Below are 26,641 nucleotides of genomic sequence, written 5' to 3' on the forward strand. Positions count from 1 at the left end.
ATCATTGAACTGGCATTGCTTGTCATTGTACAGATGTTGACACCCACCTGTGGACCTTTTGGACCTGTTGATCCCTTCTGTCCAAGTGCTCCTCTCTCTCCCTGTTGGATGAGAAGAGATGAATGCACTGCCTCCCACTGCAAGGTATAGTCAATCTAATTACTTCTGTGCCTCAGAAATCCTCCTTGTATTGACTTGAGGCCGGGGACTTTTCTTACTCTAATATGGTCTCAGGTTTCAATCTATCTCTGATCCCCTATTATTACAGTTATTGACTGGATATTAGTAGCAGAGTTATTTTTTATTCTGTCCTTACATGTGGCTTAAAGACTGTCCTTGCATCCATAGCTCTGTCTATGAATTTAAGTGTTTACATTTCTCCAGCTCCATACATCAGCTTTACCAAACAAAGTGACAGTGCTTCTACATCTGCATTGCTTGCTGTTTAGGGTTTTAGGCTGGGTTTCTATACAGCACTTTGTGACATCGGCTGATGTAAAAAGGGCTTTATAAATACATTTGATTGACAGTGCCAGGCTGCCTTTAAATACTTTCTTATTTACTCACATGCAAATAGGAAAGTCTTACCTGAGGTCCTGTTGGCCCCGCCCCTCCAGGAAGCCCCCGGATCCCCTGGAGATGACACACACAGCAGGTCAGCTGACACAGCAGTGGCACAGTGAGTGACAAGAAAAGTGGGCCCCAGTTTAATTGCTTAGTAGTCCATTCCTAATTTCCTCTTCCTCTAGTTACAGTACCGCCATTAAGGCATTTCTAGAATGGCACAGCGGAGAGGATGAATAAAACGATCTGGCATGGCAAACCACTTGTTGCAGTGTGGAGTGCTTGCCTTGCATACAGTACATGCCAGTCATCCATTCCAATGAGGCCATGATGAGCCACAGTGGAGGGCATTGGGAGACCTTTGGAACACATGCCCAGATGCGCTGTGATGATTGTTTTCCTTGCATTCTAAATTGGTTTAATGAATCCCGCGTCTCTTCCCCCTGGTTTCCGCTGGGGGTCCGATACGCTGTATTCACCTCATTTACAGCCAGCGGGGCCTTCATGCACTTTGCTAAGTAATTACACACAGGAGAGGAGAACAGAGTGCCAATATACCACGTGCTTAGAATTTCAGAGAGGGCCATTGTAAAGACATGCCCTCGCCACCCACTGGCTTAGATGGAATCAACCTAACCACTGAGGTAGTAGAGGTGATAGACTGTATTTTCACCTGTTTAAATAGTCATATGGTGTTAAACTCTATTCTAATACCGCTGAAATAAATAAGCAGGGGTGAAAGTAAGGCGGTACAGTCCGGTACGGGGGGGGGGGGGGTACGCCGTACCAGTAAAACATGCGCCTATCAAAATAAATAAAAGAAGTTAAGAAAAACGGTAAGTTATCACACCACTTTTTATAATCACCGCAGGTCAGAGGCATGGAAATGGGTGGTATAACCTACGCTTCAAAATGCGATGTGGTTTGACGAGAACACAGAAAGTTTGCCAAGGAAGAGATGAGTGGCCGACACTGAGACTGTGGATTCTGGCCTAATGACACTTTGTCATGACATTTTGTGTTGTTGTGTTGTTGTGACTTTCACGAAGTATACAAAACATACTCAGTGTATTTCCAGCCTGCTCTTTCCATGACAGACTGACCAGGTGAAAGCTATGATCCTTTATTGATGTCACTTGTTAAATCCACTTCAATCAGGGTAGATGACGGGGAGGAGGCAGGTTAAAGAAGGATTTTTAAGCCTGGAGACAATTGAGACATGGATTCAGACAGTGAATGGGCAGGACAAAATATTTAATTTCCTTTGAACGGGATATGGTAGTAGGTGCCAGGCGCACAGGTTTCAGTCAAGAACTGCAATGCTGCTGGGTTTTTCACGTTCAGTTTCCCGTGTGTATCAAGAATGGTCCACCAACCAAAAGACAGCAAGCCAGCTTGACAACTGTGGGAAGCATTGGAGTCAACATGGGCCAGCATCCCTGTGGAACGCTTTCGACAGTCAATGTCCCGACGAATGGGAAAAAGGGGGGGGTGCAACTCAATATTAGGAAGATGTTCCTAATGTTTGGTATACTCATTGTATGTTGCGAGTGGAAAGTGGGAAGCGGGACTAGGCGTGACACTATGTAATTCTATGATTAGACCCATACCATTTTTTGGTAGGTCCCGTACCGAGGAAGAAATGTATTCTACTTTCACCCCTGGAAATAAATTATGTTCTTAATACTGCAAAGCCACAGCGCAAAAGTGATAACCAATGTAGAGGGGCTAAGGTTAGAAGTGAATGACAATAGAATACCTTAGTGACTGCTTCCTGTGTCTGAGGTGTGACGTATTGATAGATTCATGTAATAATGTATTTACAAGGCAGATACAAATACCGGTTCCCACTTTAGATAAAGAGTTCTACAGCAAACAAGGGAGCTGTCTGGGTGGGGTACTGTTTATACAGACCTGCTGAAAATACATATCCATTTTCCCTGGAAGACTTTCAAATACCACATGGAAAGATAAAAACCTGTGCTCTGACCACGTTCTCCATTTTCCCTGGAGGACTTTACAATTATACCACATGGAAAGATAAAAAGCTGAGCTCTGACCGCGTTCTAAAGTACTCCAGCATCAAGCGGGTAAAATCGATAGTTTGCAGAGTTTCACAATTTTTAATAGCAAACACAAAAAACAGAGGGGTGTAGCTGTTGTTTGAATTAATCAAAACATACCTGGGTAAATATGGGCAATATCATTCTGAAAAGAAACCAGCATCTGTTATATCAAACATTTCCCAAAACAACCCTAAGAAAACACTGATAAGATATGGCCCCGCCCCAACTGAAGGTGTGTTGGGTATTTTGAAGCGGGTCCTGGATTGAGCGGCTCTATTACTCTGCAATCTCTCAGCACCACACCTGCGTGCGCGCACACACAAACACAAGAACCTGCTTCCGTAGCACAGTAAATAAAATCCCAGTGAATGGGGTTGGAAGAAAGCGCCATCTGACACTGCTCGACCTCTCCCTGCCCCTAGTGTCTTCTGTCTATCTCCATTGTAATTAACCTGCTAGAGCACAACCACTTCCACCCACAGTGGAATGCATCCAGATCATCAAGGTGTTGGCTGCTGGAGGATGCCCACACTCTTAGGAAAAGGTGGAGAGGAGGAGAGAAGGATACGAGAGAGGGAGAAGAAAGGAGAAGAGGAGAAGAGAGGAAACAGAAACATGACGGTCCCTTTGACATCCCCCACTGCTGCATGCTGTTTGGCATTAATGACAAATTTGATCAGAAGAGGCCCACATTGATGAAAAAGTGCTTCCACTATTTTTTTTTAATGCCTTAGCATGCAAAGAGAAAGCTTGGTGAGAAAAGCTGACTACTTTGTTTTCGAGGTGCGGAGAGCGCCTCAGCACGCAAGGGCGTATGCTTTGATGGATTTAAAGGAAATGGGGCCCCTGCCAATCTCCCTTCCAAAATGGCAATCTAGACCTACTTCTGTATGTTTTAGCGAGTCTAGGGACTTGCTAAAAGCAGGCTAATTTAGTCAGACAAGCAGAACATATTACACTCATAGAAAAAAGGGTTCTTCTGCTGTCCCCATAGGATAACCCTTTTTGGTTACAGGTAAAACCCTGTTTTGTTCCAGGTAGAACCCTGTTGGGTTCCATCTAGAACCGTCTGTGAAAGGGTTCTACATGAAACCCAAAAGGGTTATACCTCGAACCAAAAATGGTTCTCAAACCGGTTCTCCTATGGGGAGAGCCAAATAACTATTTTAGGATCTAGATAGCACCTTTTTTTCTAAGAGTGTACAGTCTATAAAGTGCGTGGGTGATAATGACGACCAAACCAGACTTTTATCCTGGTTTATTGAATGTAGGCCTATGGCTGGAAGCGTTAGCACCAAATAAATGGAGACCACAGCAGCAGTGTGACTTAACATTTTAGGGTAGCGTACAGGCCTCCTCCTATCCCCAAAAAACTAGAATAGTGTAGGCTGGCAGATAGTGATATTGAGACATTTCATCTTACCGTCCAAACGCATTGTATGCAGCCGGCAATACACTTGTATCCCCCATGGACCGGTTCGTTCCTAAAACATTCTCCATTCCGGCTGCAAAGGCATCAATTTCCTCCTTAACTAGATTTAGTGGCGAGAAGGAGGGAAAAATATATATACTTTCTATACGTAACACCATTTTCCACCACCATGCTAGAGTGGCTAATGCTAATTCCTGATGTTCCACCCTGCTTTTAGCCAGGGGTAAACATCAGACTGCTGCAACCTGATAGGCTGAATGCGATACGCAGCATCCAGGACTAGCATTCCTAGGCATTAGCCACTCTAGCATGGTGGTGGAAAATGGTGTTTCATAAAAATGTATTTCCTCCATTTTTTTACACCTTCTCGCCATTAAATCTAGTTAAGGAGGAAATCGCTGCGTTTGCAGCCTGAATGGAGAATGTTTTAGGTACGAACCGGTCCACGGAGAATACGAGTGTATTGCTGGCTGCATACAATGTGTTTGGACAGTAAGATGAAATGACTCAATATCACCATCTGCTGGCCTTTGGGCTAATCTATGTTGTACCGTTTGTAAAACAGGCAGTTACATTGGATTTATTAGCCTAGTCCTGATTTCTGACCAAGGCTTAAGACTAATCATTTTGTATCTGCATATCAGCTATCCACATTTATAATGAGTTATTTTGAGCCTATTTGAAATGAGAATCAATGTGTTTACACAGTAGGTATTTCTTCTTCGCTATGATCAGCTTGTCAAAAGTCGACGAACAGGCCTACAGTTGGAATCACTGATTCCTGACAATTCAGCTCACAGAGGAGAACTCCCAGAACGCAGTCGCGAGTAGCCTAATTTCATTCCATATTGTCCATTTTATTTGTACCTGTCCTGTTTTTAGAATATGGTGTTTGTTAACATGTCATATTCAAATCGAAGCACATTTTTATTTGATAGGAAGCCATTTAGTCTATTTGATCGGAGACACATTTGGATGCAAAAAAAAGTATCTGTCTCATAACATTGTCATAAATATGGTCTCCAGTCTGTAGGCTACTGGAAAACCACATAGGCTACTACTTATTCTACTACTGGCTACATGATTTATGTTAGATTACTTGAGTCTTGGTGGAGTGCCGCAGCGCTGCATCTCTCCAACAGCACCCTGGAGAAGCGCGCTGGGCACGGACAAGATACATTTTGCGCCCGTGATTTGTGACCACTGCTTATCATGGGGCGGCATTGGCGCTCACCTAAATAGCCCATATGCCACTGGGTGAGAGAAGTTTCCATTGTTTTTGGGCAGAATTATGTGAGGTGTTATGTGTTGTTGGAGGTACGTCTTGTTCAGTTTAGCTCGGAAAATGCTGCCCTCGTCAATCTGGTCCGCCTAATCCTGCCCAATGGGCGGGCCGGCCCTAGCGTAGCCAAACTAAATCTTCAACCGCATGCTATCCAAATGATATTTCTCAAAACTATTATCAAAACGCTAAACAAATCTCCCAACACGCATGCATACCACTCATATTAGCTACCTCATCCAATCAACTGCTGCACTTCAGTTTAGTCAATCCCAGGTTCTGTTCTTTGCAGCAAACAAGGATGAAGCTCAATGGAGACAGATGGTCGTGATCCCACATCAAGACCACTGTGGATTTACTCACGATGGCCGTTACCATTGCGGCAAACAAGCCTGGAGATGGCCCAAACCCCTGAGTGGCCCAATACATCTGGTAGAGCCGTTCAAAGCCATTCTCTCTCATTCGAGATTAGCTTCACTCTCTAAGGGACACATTTGAACTTGAGATCCATGATGCTCATCACTTGAATCTACACAACTACTCCATTGATACCAATGCATGATGTAAGCGAGGATTCAAGGTACTTGACTTAGGATTCAAATGTGCTCAGAAAGCATAAACACTACAATGTTGTTGACTTTCTTTCTAAAGCTAGTCTTAGTGCCAGTGGTAAGACTGCAGTGTATCCCCCAGGATGATTTTGATGCTGCAATCCAGCCCCAGCATCAACAAGACTCATTACATGCAAAAAGGGAAGCCTGTTAGGCTGTTATATTCCACTGTTGTTATGGCAACTCCGCTCAAGAGGTACACTAGTTGGAGAACTCTGTGATTTGGTGGGCGGAGCTATATTGCATGCACTGAGGTCAGCAAACATTGTGGCCAAGCGCTTGGTGTGGCACCAATACGATATTTCCTAATGTCCTTTTTTCATGAATCTTTACGAAGTCACTTGTAAAGCAGCTGCTGGTTATAGGTTTTTCTGCTGAGTTGACGGGAAATGTGTTTGTTTGGAGGCACTACATTTGTTGCTACATTCAGTTTGGGTGACAACCACCATTGCCATTGGTTATAACTACAATACATGTGTGTATTATACAGTACGAGAGACATAGCCAATGGATACACAGGTCAAATAATGGAAACAACGTATATTGAAAGCAGGTGCATCCTCACAAGTGTGGTTCCTGAGTAAGCAATTAACATTCCATCATGCTTAGGGTCACGTATAAAAAAAGTACCATGGCCGTCTCAGTCACCAGATCTCAACCCAATTGAACACTTATTGGAGATTCTGGAGCGGCGCCTGAGACAGCGTTTTCCACCATCAACAAAACACCAAATGATGGAATTTCTCGTGGAAGAATGGTGTCGCATCCTTCCAATAGAGATTCCAGTCACTTGCCAAGGTGCATTGAAGATGTTCTGGCTCTTGGTGACCCAACGCCCTATTAAGACACTTTATATTGGTGTTTCCTTTATTTTGGCAGTTACCTGTATCTATACTGTATGTGCCTAAAACCTTTCTAATAGCCAGTAATATCTACTTCATATGTGCATTCAATGTTACGAATCACCAATGGTAATGTGTGCATTAGAAATTCTGCCCAACAGATTACACATTTCTTTACAACAGATTAAAACAAACTTCGAAACAATGTATTCTTCACTTATTGATGAAAGTAGTGTCCAGCAAATGTAATTAATAATGTAGGGACTTCTACTCTGTGAGAGTCAGAGAAGTGCATCTGTAAGCAGTAAAGGCACAGCCCCTGATCTCTTTGGTCTCATGCAGAGAGGAGGTTACAGTGCAGCGCACACACACACACACACACACACACACACACACACACACACACACACACACACACACACACACACACACACACACACACACACACACACACACACACACACACACACACACACACACACACACACACACACACACACACACACACACACTACAGCTACTAAAGTGCTGACTGACTCACCGGTACCCCCTGTTGTCCATCAGCACCAGACATTCCAATATCTCCTTTGTCTCCCTGTGAAAGAAAGGAAGAGAGAGATTGAAAGTAAGATTGAAACAGCGTTAGATCACCTTCATTGTTCGGCACCTTTGTATACAGCTCACGTGCACACCTAGTAATCAGAATGCTTATATAGTTACAGCACGTAAACGTCAGCGTAAAATGGTGACATGTTGCCAATTCATTTGGATCCCTCATGCAGCTCAAAAGGAATGTAAGTTAGTGAGTCGCATTGCATAAAGCAGTGGGAGATGAGGTCAATCATTAGAATAATATTAGTATTCCTGTGGCCTCTGTTGTCCGGTAGTTAAAGCCACAGACCTGGGCACACATGTACAGCCTAGGCTACTTCGAGTGAGACCCACGCCCTTCTGACTGGTAAACTCTTCTACCTTTCCTGTCTCCTCTTCACTGTCCTATCTCAGTAAAAACTCAAAACCTTTTAAAAAAAAGTAATCCTTCCTTATTATTTATTATTTCTGAGCCTGAGGTGGATCTGGTTTAGACTGTAGGTGGTAAGGTGAGACTGAAATACATGAACCATGAATCACCTCTTGGTAAGTTACAAATGTTTGCAGTTGTGGTGGGAACCTTCTATTCTTGTTCCCTTGTCCAGTCTCAATATGGTTCCACTGTACAAAGGCAGTTAGCATCCCATATGCATGTCCCAGACAACCGGTGGGCTGACCACAGCTCATGCTTCTATCTTAGTTATCTTTATTTTACCTGGAAAGAAAGAGAAGAGCCCTTATTCTCATCTAAGTGGTACTATATTTATAACTTGCTCAAATAGAGAGCTAGCCAGGTGGTTGGTTACTGTAACAGCAGTATTGTAGGCATACATGTCTCTCATGAATATGACTTTGCACTAAGCATACTGGCTGATGGAACATGTATTTAAACAATACTGGTAGGGTGGTGAGGGTGAGGAAAGTGGTGAATAAGCTTTGCCTCTGCTATTTTTTTCTTTTGAAGTGTCCTGCCACGCTGCGCACATAAAAACATACATGCCACCAAACCCTGTAATTACAACAAGAAGACGCCCTGATGTAGCAATAAACGGGGTTAGAGACATACATCTTTGTATGCTATAACTGTTAGAAAATAGACAAGTGCAGAGTTTCTGGTTCAAAAGACACGGAGGACCCCATGTAGAACTCTAGCGACCAGAATTTTCTTTACAAATGGGGACATAAATAACGGCTAGTGGCTAGGTTTTGTGAACTGAGAATTGTAAAGAACTAATGTTTTACTGACCTTCAGTTCAAATGAGGATACAGTTGCTCTGAAAGACTAAGCTTACTGTGCTCCCTGTTTTACAAATGAAACAATTGAAAATGAACACAGCTTTCTGTTTTGGCACAATGGGCATCTGGAATAGGTTTGTTGTATCCATTGTTGTATCCTTCTTGGAGGCCAATTTGACTTGTTATTGTTGTTTTCTGAATATTATCTGATAGCAACCAGTTGTAAAATATTAGAGAATATTCCAAACCAGAAATTTGTCAACAAGCGCCAGCCACTCGGGAAAAATGCAATGTGACACAAATTACACACACATATACACACATACAGTAGTACCCTGTATATAGTCTATTCTAAACTTACCATAGGCAGAGGGCATAAACAGATCAAGGAATTGGAAGCGAGAGAACAGAAAAGAAAGGTCCAAATTGGTTGTAAAATATACAGTAGTCACAGGAAATGGGAAAATATGAAATGGGAATGTGAGTTCCATAGAAAGTAAGCCTAAATATAGCACTGCAAATGTAACTGATATGTACTTTTCAATGGAAGTTGTTTTTTCCTTCAGCGAAAACTCCATAGACTTGTTCTGTATCCTCTCCAAAGTAATGAAGGGAACCAGATTGACTGTACTCATTAAAAAGTTGCATACATTAGCAAAGGTGTGAAACTTTGAAGTCATAACCTTGAATACACTCCCCATTCTCCTCTCCCTTCAAACAGCACGGCACTTAAATGGCTAAGCTGGAAAATAAAACCCACACAGAGGACCTTGATTTACAATTAAATCAGGATGAAATTTCGGTTCGTATTTGCTAGTTGTGTTTGTGTTTTCACTGAGCTCCCTGATGTAAAACACTGCTTTGCACCGCAGTTATTGATGGAAGGTATTATTCCAGAAGTTCCTACAGAAAGTCTGTCTCATGAAGCCTGTTGTTTGTTTTCATAATCCCAAGCAGCTACACTGTTTGACTGTGCAGTGTGTTCAATGGTGGCTACGGCACGAAGCCAGCTTCCCATTATTAGGCTTCTGCTTGTCAATGCCTTTTAATTATGAAGGCTCAAACATTGATTTTGGCAGCTAAATGCTGCATCACAATCATATTAGGGTGGCATTATAAAACAAGATATTAGAAAGGGCTCTCTGTGTAGCGACTAGCTAGCCTCTTCATGGTTTTTTTGACGTACTGGACCTGGAACGTGGTTTATATGGGCAAATATTTTTAAATGGCCGCCTCCTACTGTTGCCTGAATGTGCGGAGACTGGACAGACATCGTAAGAGCTGAAACTGCATGTGTTGTCTCGACCCTCATCCGCCGAGCAACAACACAAAAAGTGTTTTCTATCCCAGTGTAGGTGTGTGACAACTTCACTCAACACAAACCAACTAAAGCTGGGACTAGGAGTGACAGCACCATTCCCCGGAGCATGTGGCTACACACATTACAGGACTTTTTCCTAATTGCTAGAGGGTCAGGAAACTGAGGCTAGTTGCCAATTTGTGGAATGGTAAAGAGTTTTGAGTAAGCAGGTGGATAACAAGAATGGGAGATGAGTATTCCGTTTAAGAAAAGTGCTGTGTATGTATGCCAATAGTTATTAGACAAACGTTTCCTGATTTAAAAACAGAATTTCCTTTCTTCCAGAACCTCTTCCACAAGTCTTCTATGTGAATAGGGCAACAACCACAAAGAATATATAATTCACGTGTTCCATATGTAATTCTATGGCAATAACACTAACAAATCATCAAAACCATGTAAACAGATCATGCTTAGGGATAATACCCTATAATTAAAAAGCCAAATTACATTCAGCAGATATTTATTGCGATATGCAACTGGAATCTCAACATAGGAGTTACATAGGGAGTTACCAAATTACAAGCCTGTTTTTAGGGACTCTGTGTATCATATTGCCAAAGTAATTAACACCCTCAGTTTTGTTGAGGTATCATGCGGTAACATTTTCTATAACATTTACATTTGAATCAATTAGCAGACACTTATCCAGAGCGGCGTACAGTTAGTGCAGTCATCTGAAGGTAGCTAGGTTAGACAACCACCTGAGCCATTATTTATAGGCCATCCATTTATAGATATAATGCCCTCCATTGCCTGCCAAGAGCATTAGTAAGAGCTTGTGGTTCCACATAACAACCTCATAGATACATAAGCATCTGTAAATGCATTCAAACCAATGCTCATAGAATGTCCTCCTTCAGCTATCAACAATGAACAAGGGAGTTTCATTTGAGGCACCTTTTCCTGAATGACGTCAGAATCCCATTGTAGTGTTACTGAGCTTCCTCGAGTGGTAATCTAATTGGCACAAGTCCTGTAGGGAGGCTTAGCCTAAAACAGAGTGGGCTACAGCTTGGCTTACATTCTGCTAACTTGTTTAATTCAAGGATCAAATCTGGGGTCCTGTTATTGTACGTGTGGGCTACTGAAGCAGCGGGGGAAGGAATCTTGATGTTGGGGCTTTAGCCAGTGATGGTGTTTGTGTGTGTGTGTGTGTGTGTGTGTGTGTGTGTGTGTGTGTGTGTGTGTGTGTGTGTGTGTGTGTGTGTGTGTGTGTGTGTGTGTGTGTGTGTGATGCTGAGAGTAGACATATACACATGTATTACCCATCTGCTGCACTACACATCCCCTGGTTAAAGATCCTAACAGATTCATACCCAGGTTAAAGACCGTAACAGATTCATCCCCTGGTTAAAGATCCTAACAGATTCATACCCAGGTTAAAGACCGTAACAGATTCATCCCCTGGTTAAAGACCGTAACAGATTCATCCCCTGGTTAAAGATCTTAACAGATTCATCCCCTGGTTAAAGATCCTAACAGATTCATCCCCTGGTTAAAGATCCTAACAGATTCATCCCCTGGTTAAAGGAATACCTCAGGATTTGGGGTTCTGAAGCCCTTTATCTACTTCCCCCAAGTGAGATGAACTCATGAATACCATTTTTATGTCTCTGCATCCAGTATGAAGGAAGTTAGAGGTACTGTAGTTCTGCGAGCCAATGCTAACTAGCATGCTAGCAGTTACCATAGACTTCCAGTCATTGTGCTAACACTAGTTAGCAATGGCGCTAAAGCTAGTTAGCAACTTCCTTCAAACTGCATGCAGAGACATAAATATGGTAACCACAAGTTCATCCATCTCTGGGGAAGTAGATAAAGGCATTCATTGCCAAAATCCTGAAGTATCCCTGAAGGACCCTAACAGATTCATCCAATATGTGCAGACAGACAATCCTTCATGAAATACTCGAGTCTGCCTTTTTAATAATGTATGCATTGAGCATGCATACAAGTACAAAAAAACATGCTCATTGGCTTTGACATGAGGGCCTCAATAAGACTTTATTGAAATTAGACCAGGGATAGTGTAATTGTATATTTTTATCCCCAACTATAAAAATGTTTTTGTGGGAGGAATTGCCCTGGTCTATTCTTCTGTAAAGTCATATAAGTCTATGGTATAAGCCTCATTGACATTAATTGGAATAGGCAGCCCGGGGTTCAGTATTGTTTAAAGGACAACTCTGTGTATATCAACGATATTTACAACAAATTTGAGTTTTATATGTCTGTGAAAGTGTGGATAGTGTCGAGTTTAAAATGTGTGTGTGTGTGTGTGTGTGTGTGTGTGTGTGTGTGTGTGTGTGTGTGTGTGTGTGTGTGTGTGTGTGTGTGTGTGTGTGTGTGTGTGTGTGTGTGTGTGTGCATGTGTTTTCCTAGGGCAAAAACCTCACCAATGAAACTGACAGGCCACGTCACAACCGGTAATCACACACCCTAATGATGTGTGCGTTGGATGAAAGAAATTGGGTGAAGGATTTGGCCTGGAATCTGTTTTACTAGCTTATGTGGCATTGTGATATTTTACTGTCCTCTAATCTCAATAGTCATGCCTGGGTCATCTTTCTCAGGGATTTTGAAAAAGATGGAAGAAGATAAAGAGGGGAGAGAGAGAAGAGTCCCTTCTGTCGTGACGAGATGGAGAGATAGACGTGAGCTCTGACAAATACATAAGGCACTGTGTGTATTAGGTTGGGTAACTGGTGTCCTGGTAAGAGTTCATCCCCCTCCTGATGGTCCAGTGCTCATGGATTTAAGATCTGGGTAAAACCCACCTTTACCCCTAGCTAAAAGTATCTGCTAAATGGCATATATATTTTTATATTTGCATTATATTAAAACACTTTAAAGACCTTCGGAGTCCCATTTCTATTATTGTATAATTGTTCCATCTCAGACCAACTTTCCTGAAGGTTTCTAAACCAGTAAACTAGACAGAGAAACTACTTCTACTAATGATAATGACAATACATAGCATTTATTTAGCTCTTTTTTTAGGCCCTAAGATACTTTGGGTCTGCCAACTGTCATAATTTAGAGATGAGAGATGCAGGGCACATCTAGTCTGGGTACAGTCATTTTTTTGTTGTTATTTCTCTGTAATACTACTAGCCATCTAGCAATTTTATGAAGTTGGCCTATACCTGTGCCCCATCAGATTTGTGGGGTCCATTTTGACATGACATGGTGACATGGCGTACAAGGAGTGGAATGTTAGCTAAACATACTGGTACCTAGGCTATGGCACTTCCATGGAGCAGGCTAAACTGTTTGTTGGAATTCGGAGACCCTGACCTGAGAAGGGATGGGACAAAAGAGGGAGTAAATCTGCCATCCTGGTCGATAAGGGGAAGATATACGTCTGCTGAAGCTAAGGTCTAGAGGTGCTCTCTGTAAACATTGTTCTAGCGGAAATCTCCAATAAAAAGGAGAAGATAGTAAAAACTAAGCCAATATCTTGAACGTCTTCTACTGTTTTCCTCCTGAGGTATGTTGGAGTAGCGGAGGTAGTTCAGTGAACCATGATTGTCCAATTAGTAACCTTGCCTGAGGGCTTGTTGTAACTCCCAGATGGGAGGCAGAGGCTTTAGCTTATAGGGTTAACACGATGTTAAAGCACAAAGACAACCTGCGTTCAATACCAAGTTGTCACATTGGCATAGGTTAAGTTTTGCTACCGGGTGAAGACTAACATCCTTCACCAACGCCTAGGTACCCTACAACAATTGCCTGCCATCTAGATGTTATGGAATTAGGCATAACAACAGGTTGTCCAGTCAAGTCTGTTTGTGTGATGCTCCAATGCTGTGGCACCAGTGTCCCGGGATCTCACCTGGCCCTGTCAGTGTCTCTTCTGTCTCTTAGCTCAGTGATAATCACACCAAAATCAATACACACCCTGCCCCAGGATACCGTGTTGCTAACTCACCCACCTTGGTATATTTAGAGTGCAGAGAAGAAAATGGCCTTGTCAAAGTTTGAGAAAAAGTCTTGCTTTTTACCCAAAGAACACAACACAGTGTAACACACAGCAAACACACTCCTAATGTGTGCTCCCAGAGAAAATATTTTGCTAGGTTTGTGAGTCCACTGGAAAAATGGTTGGAGTGAAAATATTTCACCTTGTCCTGCATGATTCATACCATTCTCACTGGAGGGAAAACCTTGAGAACGAGCCAGCCGTCATGAAACATATCACACAATGCAACCCAAGCAGACTCGTGGACATATCCCATTCATTCGATTTTTGTGGTGATTGATTTCACTTCCCTCCTGTGGGTATAATTGTAGTACAATTTCAGTATTGGGTATAATTTCTGTCCAATTCCTAATGTCAGCAGAAAAGATAGATTTGGGCTAATAGTAAAATGAAAACTAACCCATGGAGATTCTTAAAAACATAAACTCACAAATAAATGTCTAATAATGGTTGCATTTATACTTGATATACACATCGATATTGACTTTATACATTCATTTAGAAGGCATGCGTGCTCTCTGTCAGTGAGCAAGCAGGTGTTTGGGTAAAAGCCAGGCTAATGGTAAAGCCATGACCTCACAGGCATGCAGTGTGTTACAGCGCAGCAGCTAGACAGGTTGTTAACAGGTTGTGAGTGTAGTACAGGTACAGGCCTATAGCTTGGCATGGACTGGGTGCTGAGTGGGGGGTGGCCCTCTGCCAGTAATGTGAAACACCCCCATGACAAGACCCAGCCACCTGAACTGTCAATGGGGGTGAGTGCATGTCTCATTCAAACTGCCTGAGACTGGAAAGACACACACGTGCGCACACACACACACACACACACACACACACACACACACACACACACACACACACACACACACACACACACACACACACACACACACACACACACACACACACACACACACACACACACACACACGCTATTCTATATGCACCATCAGTGTTTCAAATTCACCAGTGGATCTCTGTGTAAAGCAACACAAACTGATTGAATCACGCCATTGGTTTGTTTCAACAGTTCTCCAAAAAAAATCACACACACAGTTATACATAATTACACTGACTTCCAGGATCACTAAATCATCATTTCAATGTGATGACTTACTGCAAGTCAAGATTGTGCACTGATTGTGTCCAGATGGGTTGAAGTGAATGAATCTGTACAACAAGTTAATTAATCAATCTGTACAACCCAGTTCAACAATGTCTCTCTCTTTCATTAGAAAAGCAAACTGTATAAGATCCGGTAGCACAAATAACATTACGTAGATTTGTCTCACTGAATCTGCACTGCCTTGTGATTCATTCATTTACCAACCATTACAATGGGCTGAAAGGTAGAGGGGAAAACACTCTTTCTGACTTTTCCATCCAAACACAGTCTTTGTTAGGAGTCACTAATCCAATAAACAGATTTGATTTTCCATGTTTAAGTCAACTGTGTGAGAATAGCCCTTTCTGTCCGTCTGTATATACAGATGGATTGATTCCTGTAAATCATTAGGCTGTGCAATGTTCCCTGCAACAGTATCAAGGGAAATGCACTTTATTTATTTTTCTTGCAGTATCTGAGAAAATACCACTAGTGAACGTTCGCTTGGTCCCAGGACCAGGGCAATCACAGGCTTCTAGCTTGTTGGTTACAAATCCTTCACTCACTTTTCAACGTGCTTTTCTGGATGAAACGCATCCCTGACATGGGTCTTTAACCACTGTGTTTTGGTCCTTTAGTTCTGATGAAAGGCCTCATTTGGGCCTAATAGGACGTGTTTAACTATATGACCGGACTTCAATTCTGTTTTGTGTCAATGGAACTGTGCAGTAGCACCCTACATGTGGTTCACATTAGAAACTCAAAGTGTGAACACAACCTTTTGTTATTACTGAGGCAGTGCTCAACCCACACACAGACCGATGGGCCTGTTGGAATTACAGTGTTTCTTGGGTCGCAATTGCATTATAATAACAGGAAAACTGCCAAATTGCTTTGTGGCTGGAATTCAATTGGTATAAAATGCACATAACTTCCTTTCCTAGAATGGTCGAAAGGGAATCTCCACAGCGAGCCTTCATGCTTTCTTGTTTGAAAATTCACAGTGTTGTATTTAACTTATTTCACAACTTGACGTACTTCAGATGTGGTCAATCCTGTGTCCTTCGCTTAATTGAATCAAATGATGCCAAGAGAGGCTTGAACTTCAATCAAAGTAGCAGCATTCCCAGCCATCCATCTAAGGCCAAAGAAGGCATTAGAATATGATTCACTTGGCATCTGGTGCAGAGCACATTATCCTATATGATCCTACTGTACCTCATATTTTCACACTGTACATCATAGAAAAACCACCATGTAGTGAATGCAGTTGCTTGGATAGCATGTTGTTTCATGTATTGACACAGGAACTACACTGTTAACTAACTAGAAACAGAACGAGTACAGCTTCCTTTCATTACTGCCTATGCCTCTATAAACAAAAATCAAGTTAAGATCCGCCCATTGTTAATGGAGCAGGAAGTAGAGGATAGGAATCACCTTTGGTCCCACCGGCCCAATCAGTCCATCTTTTCCCTGCACTCCTGGTCCCCCCTGTAAGGAAAATAAAGACCTCTTTAGAAGAAACGGAGCAGAACAGGTCAATACCAAATTCCCCCTCTTCACGTCCCAAATCAAACACAATTACAGAAATTAGCCCCTCCACTCCCACTTCAAACCGGCTGTCTAGTGTATAGACATACAGAGAGGACTGAGGAAGCAGCAAACCCACTCTGCTGTAACCTACACTTTCTCCCATATCTGAGAGAATTACAAAAGAACTGTGGTGTCTCCACCGTGAAGGTAAGAACGGCTAGCCTGGGAATCAAAACTGTTTCAGAGTCAAAGACCTCTTGTGGGTTATGCAGTCAGGTGCATCTCAGAACCACTGCAGGGAGAGAGAATTAGAAGTACTGAAATTTGAATGCCAGTTTACTAGCCCCCTTAAACCTACCCAAACCAGGAACCTTGGATAGATGGCAGAATTCGCGCAAAACCGCATTTAACCATGGCAAGGTGACTGGGAATTTGGTCGAATACAAGGCAATCAAACAGGCAAAACGTCAGTACAGAGACAAAGTGGAGTCGCAATTCAACACCTCAGACACAAGACATATGTGGCAGAGTCTAAAAACAATCACGGACTACAAAGGGAAAACCAGCCACGTTGCGGACACCGATGTCTTGCTTCCGGGTAAGCTAAACACCTTTTTTCTCCCGCTTTGAGGATAACACAGTGAAACCGACACAGCTACCAAAGACTGTGGGCTCTCATTCTCCGTGGCCGACGTAAGACATTTAACCGCGTTAACCCTCGCAAGGCTGCCGGCAGAGACGGCATCCCTATCCGCGTCCTCAGAGCATACGCAGACCAGCTGGCTGGAGTGTTTACAGACATATTCCCTTCGCTGATCCTCAACACAGGGGCCCCACAAGGGTACGCGCTCAGCCCCCTCCTGAACACCCTGTTCATCCATGACTGTGTGGCCACACGCCTCCAACTCAATCATCACGTTTGCAGACGACACAACAGTAGTAGGCTTGATTACCAACAAAGACTAGACAGCCTACAGGGTGGAGATGAGGGCCCTGGGAGTGTAGTGCCAGAAAAATAACCTCTCACTCAACGTCAACAAAACAAAGGAGCTGATCGTAGACTTCAGGACACAGCAGAGGGAGCACCCCACTATCCACATCGACGGGACCGCAGTGGAGAAGGTGGAAAGCTTCAAGTTCCTCGGCGTACACATCACTGACACACTGAAATGGTCCACCCACACAGACAGTGTGGTGAAGAAGATGCAACAGCGCCTCATCAACCACAGGAGGCTGAAGAAATTTTGCTTGGCTCCTAAAACCCTCACAAACTTTTACAGATGCACGATTGAGAGCATCCTGTCAGCCTGTATCACCGCCTGGTACAGCAACTACACCGCCCACAACTGCAGGGCTCTCCATAGGGTTGTGCGGTCTGCCCAACGCATCACCGGGAGCAAACTCCCTGCCCTACAGGACACCTACGGCACCGGATGTCACAGGAAGGCTAAAAAGATCATCAAGGACAACAACCACCCGTGCCACTGCATGTTCACCCCGCTACCATCCAGAAGGCGAGGTCAGTACAGGTGCATCAAAGCAGGGACCGAGAGACTGAAAATCAGCTTCTATCTCAAGGCCATCAGACTGTTAAATAGCCATCACTAGCACCTTAGAGGCTGCTGCCCTATATACATAGACTTGAAATCACTGGCCACTTTAATAATGGAACACTAATCACTTTAATAATGTTTACATATTTTGCATTACTCATCTCATATGTATATACTGCTTTCTATTCTATTCTATTGTATTTCAGTCTATGCCTTTTACTTTAGATTTGTGTGTATTGTGAAATTGTTAGATATTACTTGTTAGATATTACTGCACTGTTGGAGCTGAAAGCACAAGCATTTTGCTACACCCGCAATAACATCTGCTAAGCATGTGTATGTGACCAATACAATTTTCTTTTCTTTTATTTAATCATGCAGTGCCTGGTAGTTATTAGTTCCTTCAGTTTGAGCATCTTATGAGATGAGACGTACACTGGAAGCCCTCACCTGTTAGTAATGGGGATTGAGTTGAAGGTTTGCAGTTTTTTGTGAAGGACTTAAATAAGAATCATTGTAGTCCTCTAGGGTGTAGAAGCAGGCAACACATACTATTTTATCAGCAGCTATGTAGACATGGGAGCTTTAAACAAGATCAAACTAAGAAGTCAGGTTCCCGAAACTGACAGACTGCCAAAGATTATGACAAATGACCATATTGGTCAGATGATGATCATAGATAAACAAAGAATCAAAACCAGATCGTACCATTGGTCCAATCTCACCCGGAGGTCCGGTTTGTCCCCTCTCACCTGGAAGTCCCTATATGGACAATGGAGAAGACATGTTGTTACAGGCAAAGTTTCGGTTCATCAAATATTATAGATCTATTGTTATGAAAAGGTCTAGAGACCCAGGCCCAAACTCTTTCTCCCTTACCCTTTTCCCTGGCATTCCAACAGAGCCCAGGTTTAATTGTGAGGTGGCAGGACCCTTGAATACAGAAGACAATATTTAACAACGCACAGTGAGACATTAATGAAAAATCTAACTACTCTTGGCATCTGTAGTGTATTACAGTGTTGACTCTTTTTGCTCTGCCCATTTTCTGAAGGTTTTGATATGCTACATGTGAAAATAAATCCCTCCATTTCCTCCCCATCTGGTCTCAAAGGGCCTGCACTTTAACGCAGTTAGCCTGTATTGTTTCCATTGAACCTGACCATCTGTTTAAACCCTCTTAAAACACTAGTCCAGAACAGACAGAACAAGACTGGTATACAGAGCACCATTGTGGTTCTTCAGACAGGGCTGTGGTGGTGGTGGTGTGGGCCGGTTGGCTCCTCTCGTCCCCTGGCACAGTGGGTGAAAGTCGGGTTGGGAGTCTCACCTTTGGTCCTGGCGGGCCCGGTTTCCCCGGCAGTCCTGGATCCCCTCTCTCGCCCTTCATGGACACAAAGTTGGAGCATGTTAGAGTGTTATGCAAAACTCAAAACCCTAATATATAAATCCAAACCATGGACATCTACACAGAGGAGGAAGAGCTTACTTTGCCACCTGTCAGACCTGGAGCCGCGCTGGGTCCTAGTTGGCCCAATTCACCCTGTGTGGGTCAGGAATAAATAAGAAACAAATACTTCTATTGTATGTCTCTCAGATTTAATAGATGTATCATGCTATTAACATATATTAATGGCACTGCAGCGGGTGCTAAAACAAAGAGACAGTCGCACGCTGCTCATCCTAGCATCATTGTTTAGGTGTCCTCAGAGCTTTCAGAACAGTGGTTGCTGCCATGGTGTTGGTAATACTGGCTACTATTGTGGTGGGTTTGATTCCTGCACTGACCACATTAAACTGAATGGATATGCTAACTGTTAGCATAACAACCATAATGGTTTGATTTAAAAAACGGTGCTATTCATATTTAATAATACATTATTCCTGAGTGTTACAAGTGTTTCAGTAAGCAGTGTTAGACTGTCAAGAAAGCTCACCGTCTCGCCAGGAAACCCAGGTTCTCCAGACCCACCAGGCTCACCCTGGGTTCCCTAGACAAAACAAAAGGCAGGCATGGAGGAAAACAAGCAATCACAGGGTCAATATAATGTAGTCTATGTGTTGCCTAAGTGGGAAGGCTATCTGTGATTCTCTGTTCCGTTATGTCAAATGATAGGTCAAAAAGTCCCCCAAAACTTCTCCCAACATCTGTGGGAGGTAGGTGTGATGGGAGATGGGTACTGTTGTTTTCAGGCAATATAAAGAAGATATGAGAGGATGTGTACTCACAGGCTTACCGTCAGGGCCTGGTGGTCCTGCTCTTCCTATCTCGCCTCGGAGACCCTGTATAGCCAGTCACAATGGCATTAAAAACTTTACGGGCTACACAACAAATGTGAATGCGCGATTGATCATGATACGCAAGTGGGATATACTCAGGAGGATCAGAAAAAAACATTGTTTTCTAACTTGTAATGTTTTGAATGAAAGATTGTCCAAATAAATACTGCAGTAATAACGGATGGTCCGTCTAATAATTAATGATCGACAGTGATTCCTGCCGACACACTTCTAGAATGGACCCAATGTAATAAATCACACAGGATGCAGTTGCAGTGCCTGTCGCTGATAACTGAAACGTTTTAAGCTCTGGTGTCAAAGCTACCTGAGGGGAGGAGACTAACCAATCTATCAGATGTCATTTTCTTTTACAACGAATCCCAGGAAGCAGACAGGCAGAATGAGATGGAGAGAGGGGCAGAGAGAGTGTGTGTCTTGGTATACTGTATGTGTGTGGGAGAGGGTAACCCCCGGAGCGGGTGATGCTGTACTGTACCATAGGCCCAGGAGGGCCAGGTGGTCCTGGGCTGCCATTAGCACAGTCACACTCCACTTCCTCCACTGTGGGCTCACGGTCCAGGGGACACTGGGACAGATACACACTGAAGTCAGTGACACTCTAATGCAGACAATAAATGGTTAAAAAGAGCAGAGACAACAAGTCCTCACTCACCCTCTCATCATCCTGTGAAAGAAAAAAGAAAGAAATATATATATATCACTATAACCATATACCCAGTTTATGTAAACTGCACTTCAAACTGCACTTTACAACTTCTTTGTCGAGATGCTATTACATTTTCTCCGTGGGTCATAATAACATAAAAAAAGTAAGGAGTTGCGAGTGGTTGGGGAAATGAACAGATTTTCCCCACATTGGAATGTGTGCCTCACCACAGAGTAGATTTCACAGGCTGTCTCTCTCTCGCTTTGATGAGGGTCACAATAAAGGCGCAGTTTCTGTATCTCCACCTAAAAAAAAGCGGTTAAAAAATAAAGGAAAACAAGTCAGGCAACACTGAAATTATGAAAGAGACGACATCCAACAATTTCACCCATTGTTCATCCAAATGCAATGGTTCTATTTCCCTTTAGTCCAACATAGAAAATCACATCTGCTAAATGCTTTCGTCAAATGCTTTGTGAGAGCCGTGCACGCCCCACGTAAGGCCCCAGTAAATATACAGTGCCAACCTAAGTAATTATACTGGAGCAGTAGTACGCCTGAAGTCACATCCCTTGCCAATCTGCCGTAGAACAAACACTGTTCCTTCTACTCACAGGGACTGTGGTCTCCGCCCCGAACTTCTTGGCGACCTGCGTCTTGCCGTTGATGTAGATTGGCTCCACCGGCTCCAGTAGCGCCACTTCCTGGATCTCCTCATCGTCCAGGAAACCGGTTACTTGCCGGGGCCTCACGAGCAGCTTCAGCTGATGCCAGCCTTCATCAAAGAAACTCTGTAACGGATGGTGGCCGAAAAGGGTCAATCAGAACGATAGGGACACAGAGTGGATGTGACGTCCATAATACCATAGGGCTCTAATTCACTTGCGGTTGCATCCATACCACAAATTGTGGGCCTAAATTACGTTTCTCACTAGTGGCCATGAAACTGAACATATGTGTCCACATTGCCAGTGTAAATGTTAAAGTGTACTCTTAGTTATAATAGCTACATCTAGGAGTGGGAGTACTTGTGGCACCCAAGCTTCTAGACAGGTTGTCAATGCTGCCAATCAGAGTGGTGAGCAGTGCCATGGAGGTACTTATGGCACCATCCCGCTTTTCCGTGGCACGCTCTCTTTGAACACAAAGCTGCCAAAAGGAAAACAGAAAAATCAACTGTTCCGTGGTCTTTAGACATGGCATCCACATGAATTAACGTGGCATGTTGTTCTGAATGGAGAACGCGTTGGAGTCTAAACTGCAATCCAGTCCATTGAAAGTATCAGAAATAGGAGGGTCATATTCATGATCATTGACAGACTACATTCCGACGCCAGCAGAATGTATGCCTACCATCACCTCTGTACAAGATCACAGTTAGTATCCGGTGTGATTCCTGATAATGTCACTTGACCAGGAATAAGTCCTGGCTTTGAAAAGTCTGATATAGTGTTTTCAGTATACTGTGGTATCAGTGGAGACTACTGAGAAGAGATTGGCTCATAATAATGGCTGGAACGGAGAAAATGGAATGGCATCAAACACCTGGAAACCATGTGTTTGATGTATTTGATACCATTCCGCTGTCATTACCACGAGCCCGTTCTCCCCAATTAAGGTGTCACCAACCTCCTGTGTGTGGTATACAGTACGCTCTTTAAAAAACGTATTCCATTCTGGCTATGACAGTAGTAGAGGTCTACGTTGTTCATGTGCAAATATGTATACATGTAAACAAAAATGTACACAAGTACACAAAGATACCAACCCCAATGCCCTGCACATTAAAGGTGACCAGCTGCTCCTCATTGGTGGTGCTGGTGGTCGTGAAAGTGACAGACTTGTCCGCTCCGTTCAGTGTCACTGCTGCCTGGGTGACGCCATCTTTAGAAAGGATCCTCAACAAGTCAAACTTGTCCTGTTTGGCTGAACCCTTGAGGCGGACCGTGGCCACAAACACATAGGATGGAGGCAGACCCTCGGGGAAGATCTCCCTGAGAAAACAGTCAAATAACAAATAGGAAACTGAATCATGAATACAGTACTTGTAAACGTCTGTATGGTGACTTGTAAGTAACCTTTGAAAAATGAGAGGAAATCATAAGCCTGCAAAGTATGACGAGTACAAAAAGTGTTATTATCAAGTGACCAGTCTAGGAAAAACTATGGATTCAGAGATGTTCCTGGTCAGTTCATATTGTCAAGAAAAATGATTGACATTAGTTATGAGTAATAAGCAAAAACAAATACGTTAAGATGTTTTGGAAATGTTTTCTAAGATGTGGTACTTCACTGTTGACATTATAAGAATATATAGCTACCGGAATATAATTGCTCACACATAAAACACCAACAATTTAAGGTTTATTTTAGGTGCTATGAATGCTTGTTCACCTTCCACTGTTTTCCTTCAGGCTGCCAAGAAATTATTTAGAATATTCCACTATTGCCGATGATGTTGTGCACTTTTTACCACCCACAAACATGTGTCAAAGAGGTTTGAAGTGCCACTGGCCGGAAAATCATTTGGATGTTTTCAAAAACTCTCCCAGGCTTCTAGTGTCTGAGGCTGAAGGTAGTCCAAGTGACTCACCCAGGCTTCTAGTGTCTGAGGCTGAAGGTAGTCCAAGTGACTCACCCAGGCTTCTAGTGTCTGAGGCTGAAGGTAGTCCAAGTGACTCTCCCAGGCTTCTAGTGTCTGAGGCTGAAGGTAGTCCAAGTGACTCTCCCAGGCTTCTAGTGTCTGAGGCTGAAGGTAGTCCAAGTGACTCACCCAGGCTTCTAGTGTCTGAGGCTGAAGGTAGTCCAAGTGACTCTCCCAGGCTTCTAGTGTCTGAGGCTGAAGGTAGTCCAAGTGACTCACCCAGGCTTCTAGTGTCTGTGGCTGAAGGTAGTCCAAGTGACTCTCCCAGGCTTCTAGTGTCTGAGGCTGAAGGTAGTCCAAGTGACTCACCCAGGCTTCTAGTGTCTGAGGCTGAAGGTAGTCCAAGTGACTCTCCCAGGCTTCTAGTGTCTGTGGCTGAAGGTAGTCCAAGTGACTCTCCCAGGCTTCTAGTGTCTGTGGCTGAAGGTAGTCCAAGTGACTCTCCCAGGCTTCTAGTGTCTGTGGCTGAAGGTAGTCCAAGTGACTCACCCAGGTGTAGACGTTAGTCAGATTTCGAATTCAAGCTTGTCTTGTCACGTCTTTAGCAGAAATAACAATGCCCCGTAACTGAGTCGATATTATTATTATTATTATATTTTGTTGATTTTATTCAGATCCCCATTAGCCAATGGCAACAGCTAGTCTTACTGGGGTCCGAAATTACGAAAAATACATTATAAACAAAATACTTTACAATTGACATACATTTTAAAAACATGAACATGTAGTGTGTGTTTGTTTGTTACACATACATGTCAGTACATACGAACAACCAGTAGGTCACATGTGGGAGAGGCGTTGTGTCGTGAGGTGTTGCTTTATTTGTTTATTTGAAGCAGGTTTGCGGTTCACTTGTGCTATATGAGATGGAAGGGAGTTCTATGCAATCATGGCTCTGTATAATACTGTACGTTTCCTTTAATTTGTTCTTGACCTGGGGAGAATACCCTTGGTGGCATGTCTGGTGGGGTAAGTGTGTGTATCAGTGCCGTGTGTAAGTTGACTATGCAAACAATTTGGAATTTCCAAGACATTAATGTTTCTTATAAAAACACGAATCAATGCAGTCAGTCTTTCCTTAACTCATAGCCATGAGAGACTGGCATGCATATTATTGATATTAGCCCTCTGATTACAATGAAGAGCAAGACGTGCCACTCTGTTAAGGTCTTTCTTTGCAGCACTTGACCATATAACTGGACAATAATCAAGATAAGATGAATCTAGAGCCTGCAGGACTTACTTTGTGGAGTGTGGTGTCAAAAAGCAGAGCATCTCTTTCCCACGGACAGACCTCCCCCCATCTTTACAACCATTGGAATCAATATGTTTTGACCATGACAGTTTACAATCTAAGGTAACACCAAGTAATTTAGTCTTCTCAACTTGCTCAACAGCCACACCATTCATTACCAGATTCAGCTGAGGTCTAGAACTTAGGGAATTATTTGTACCAAATACAATGCTCTTAGTTTTAGAGAAGTTCAGGACCAGTTTATTATTGGCCACCCATTCTAAAACTGACTGCAACTCATTGTTTAGGGTTGCAGTGATTTCACTAGCTGTGGTTGCTGACACGTATAGGGTTGAATCATCAGCATACATGGACTCACAGGCTTTGTTTAATGCCAGTGGTAGGTCATTGGTAAAAATAGAAAAGAGTGGAGGGCCAAGAGAGCTGCCCTGGGATACACCACACTTCACATGTTTAGCATTAAAAAAGCTTCCATTAAAGAAACCCTCTGAGTTCTATTAGATAGATAGCTATTAGATAGATCGCTTTGAATCTACGTATGTGTTATTGTTGAAAAGCCATACCACATACGTTTTCAACATGATAATTATGGTCAATAATATCAAAAGCTGTACTGAAATCTAACAATACAGCTCCCACAATCTTCTTATTATGCAATTTTTTAACCACTCATCAGTCATTTGTGTCAGTGGAGTACATGTTGAGTGCCCTTCTCTATAAGCATGCTGAAAGTCTGTTGTTAATTTGTTGACAGAGAAATAGCATTGTATCTGGTCAAACACCATTTTTTCCAACAGTTTTCTAAGAGCTGGCAGCTAGCTGATAGGTCGCTCTGATAGAACCAGTAAAGGCCGCTTTACCATTCTTGGGCAGCGGAATGACTTTGGCTTCCCACCAGGCCTGAGGACAAAACACTTTGCTCTAGGTTCAGATTAAAGATATGGCATATAGGAGTTGCTATAGAGTCATCGACCATCCTCAGTAGCTTTCCATCTAAGTTGTCAATGCCAGGAGGTTTGTCATTATTGATCGTAACAATAATATGAGATAAGTATGAGTTCAAAATAGCTAAGCAAAGGAATTGAGGACCATGGTTGATGTGGAGGTTGAAGGGGAGACCCACCTTGTGTTCTCTGTGATGTCCGTTGAGGTGGTCAAGGAGAATGCTGCCTCAGACACCAGAGAGCCTTGGATCTTCTTGGCCTTCTGGTGGATATTCATGCCCAGCATCAACTCAAAGCCCTTCTCATCCCTGGAAGCCACTGGGATACGCGTAGGACACACAGACTCTTTGGACAGGAAATTACATCACATACGTCTCAGTGTGTTGTGGCATATCTACCGTAGATACAATCTAGATTGTATTTGAACATGCATGCCAAACATTATAATTAACCCATTTTGACTAGCTTCTCTTTGTAAGTAGTGAACGGGCTCCTATGGCTTCTTAAACGTTGTTGACAAATTTCCCTGCAATTTATGGTCAAACAATGCCTCCAGCTGCAGTGTGGTTGGCAACAGCGAGCGTATCACATCTGTTTCCTGCCACCATCTTTTCTAATGCCCTTTCTTGCCACATGTCCCTGGTTTGGCTCCAGTGCCTGCGGCTTCCCACTTCACAAAGCGTGAGTG

The 26,641-nt window shown here is 43.1% G+C and overlaps 1 protein-coding gene across 1 annotated transcript in view; it reads right to left on the minus strand.

Moving 5' to 3' along the window:
• The window catches only part of LOC120050654 (collagen alpha-1(XXI) chain-like), a 40,105-nt gene that overhangs the window by 9,162 nt on the left and 4,302 nt on the right, over window positions 1–26,641 (minus strand). Inside the window, exons 4-12 of the mRNA XM_038997234.1 lie at window positions 26,133–26,298; window positions 22,879–23,104; window positions 21,725–21,901; window positions 21,338–21,415; window positions 20,935–21,062; window positions 20,101–20,154; window positions 19,494–19,547; window positions 18,872–18,925; window positions 589–633 (exon numbers count right to left, since the gene is read on the minus strand). Of these exons, the coding sequence (XP_038853162.1) occupies window positions 589–633; window positions 18,872–18,925; window positions 19,494–19,547; window positions 20,101–20,154; window positions 20,935–21,062; window positions 21,338–21,415; window positions 21,725–21,901; window positions 22,879–23,104; window positions 26,133–26,298 (982 nt within the window). The remainder of the gene's footprint in view (window positions 1–588; window positions 634–18,871; window positions 18,926–19,493; window positions 19,548–20,100; window positions 20,155–20,934; window positions 21,063–21,337; window positions 21,416–21,724; window positions 21,902–22,878; window positions 23,105–26,132; window positions 26,299–26,641) is intronic.

The sequence above is a fragment of the Salvelinus namaycush genome, chromosome 7 (genome assembly GCF_016432855.1).
Source record: "Salvelinus namaycush isolate Seneca chromosome 7, SaNama_1.0, whole genome shotgun sequence".
Taxonomy (NCBI): domain Eukaryota; kingdom Metazoa; phylum Chordata; class Actinopteri; order Salmoniformes; family Salmonidae; genus Salvelinus; species Salvelinus namaycush.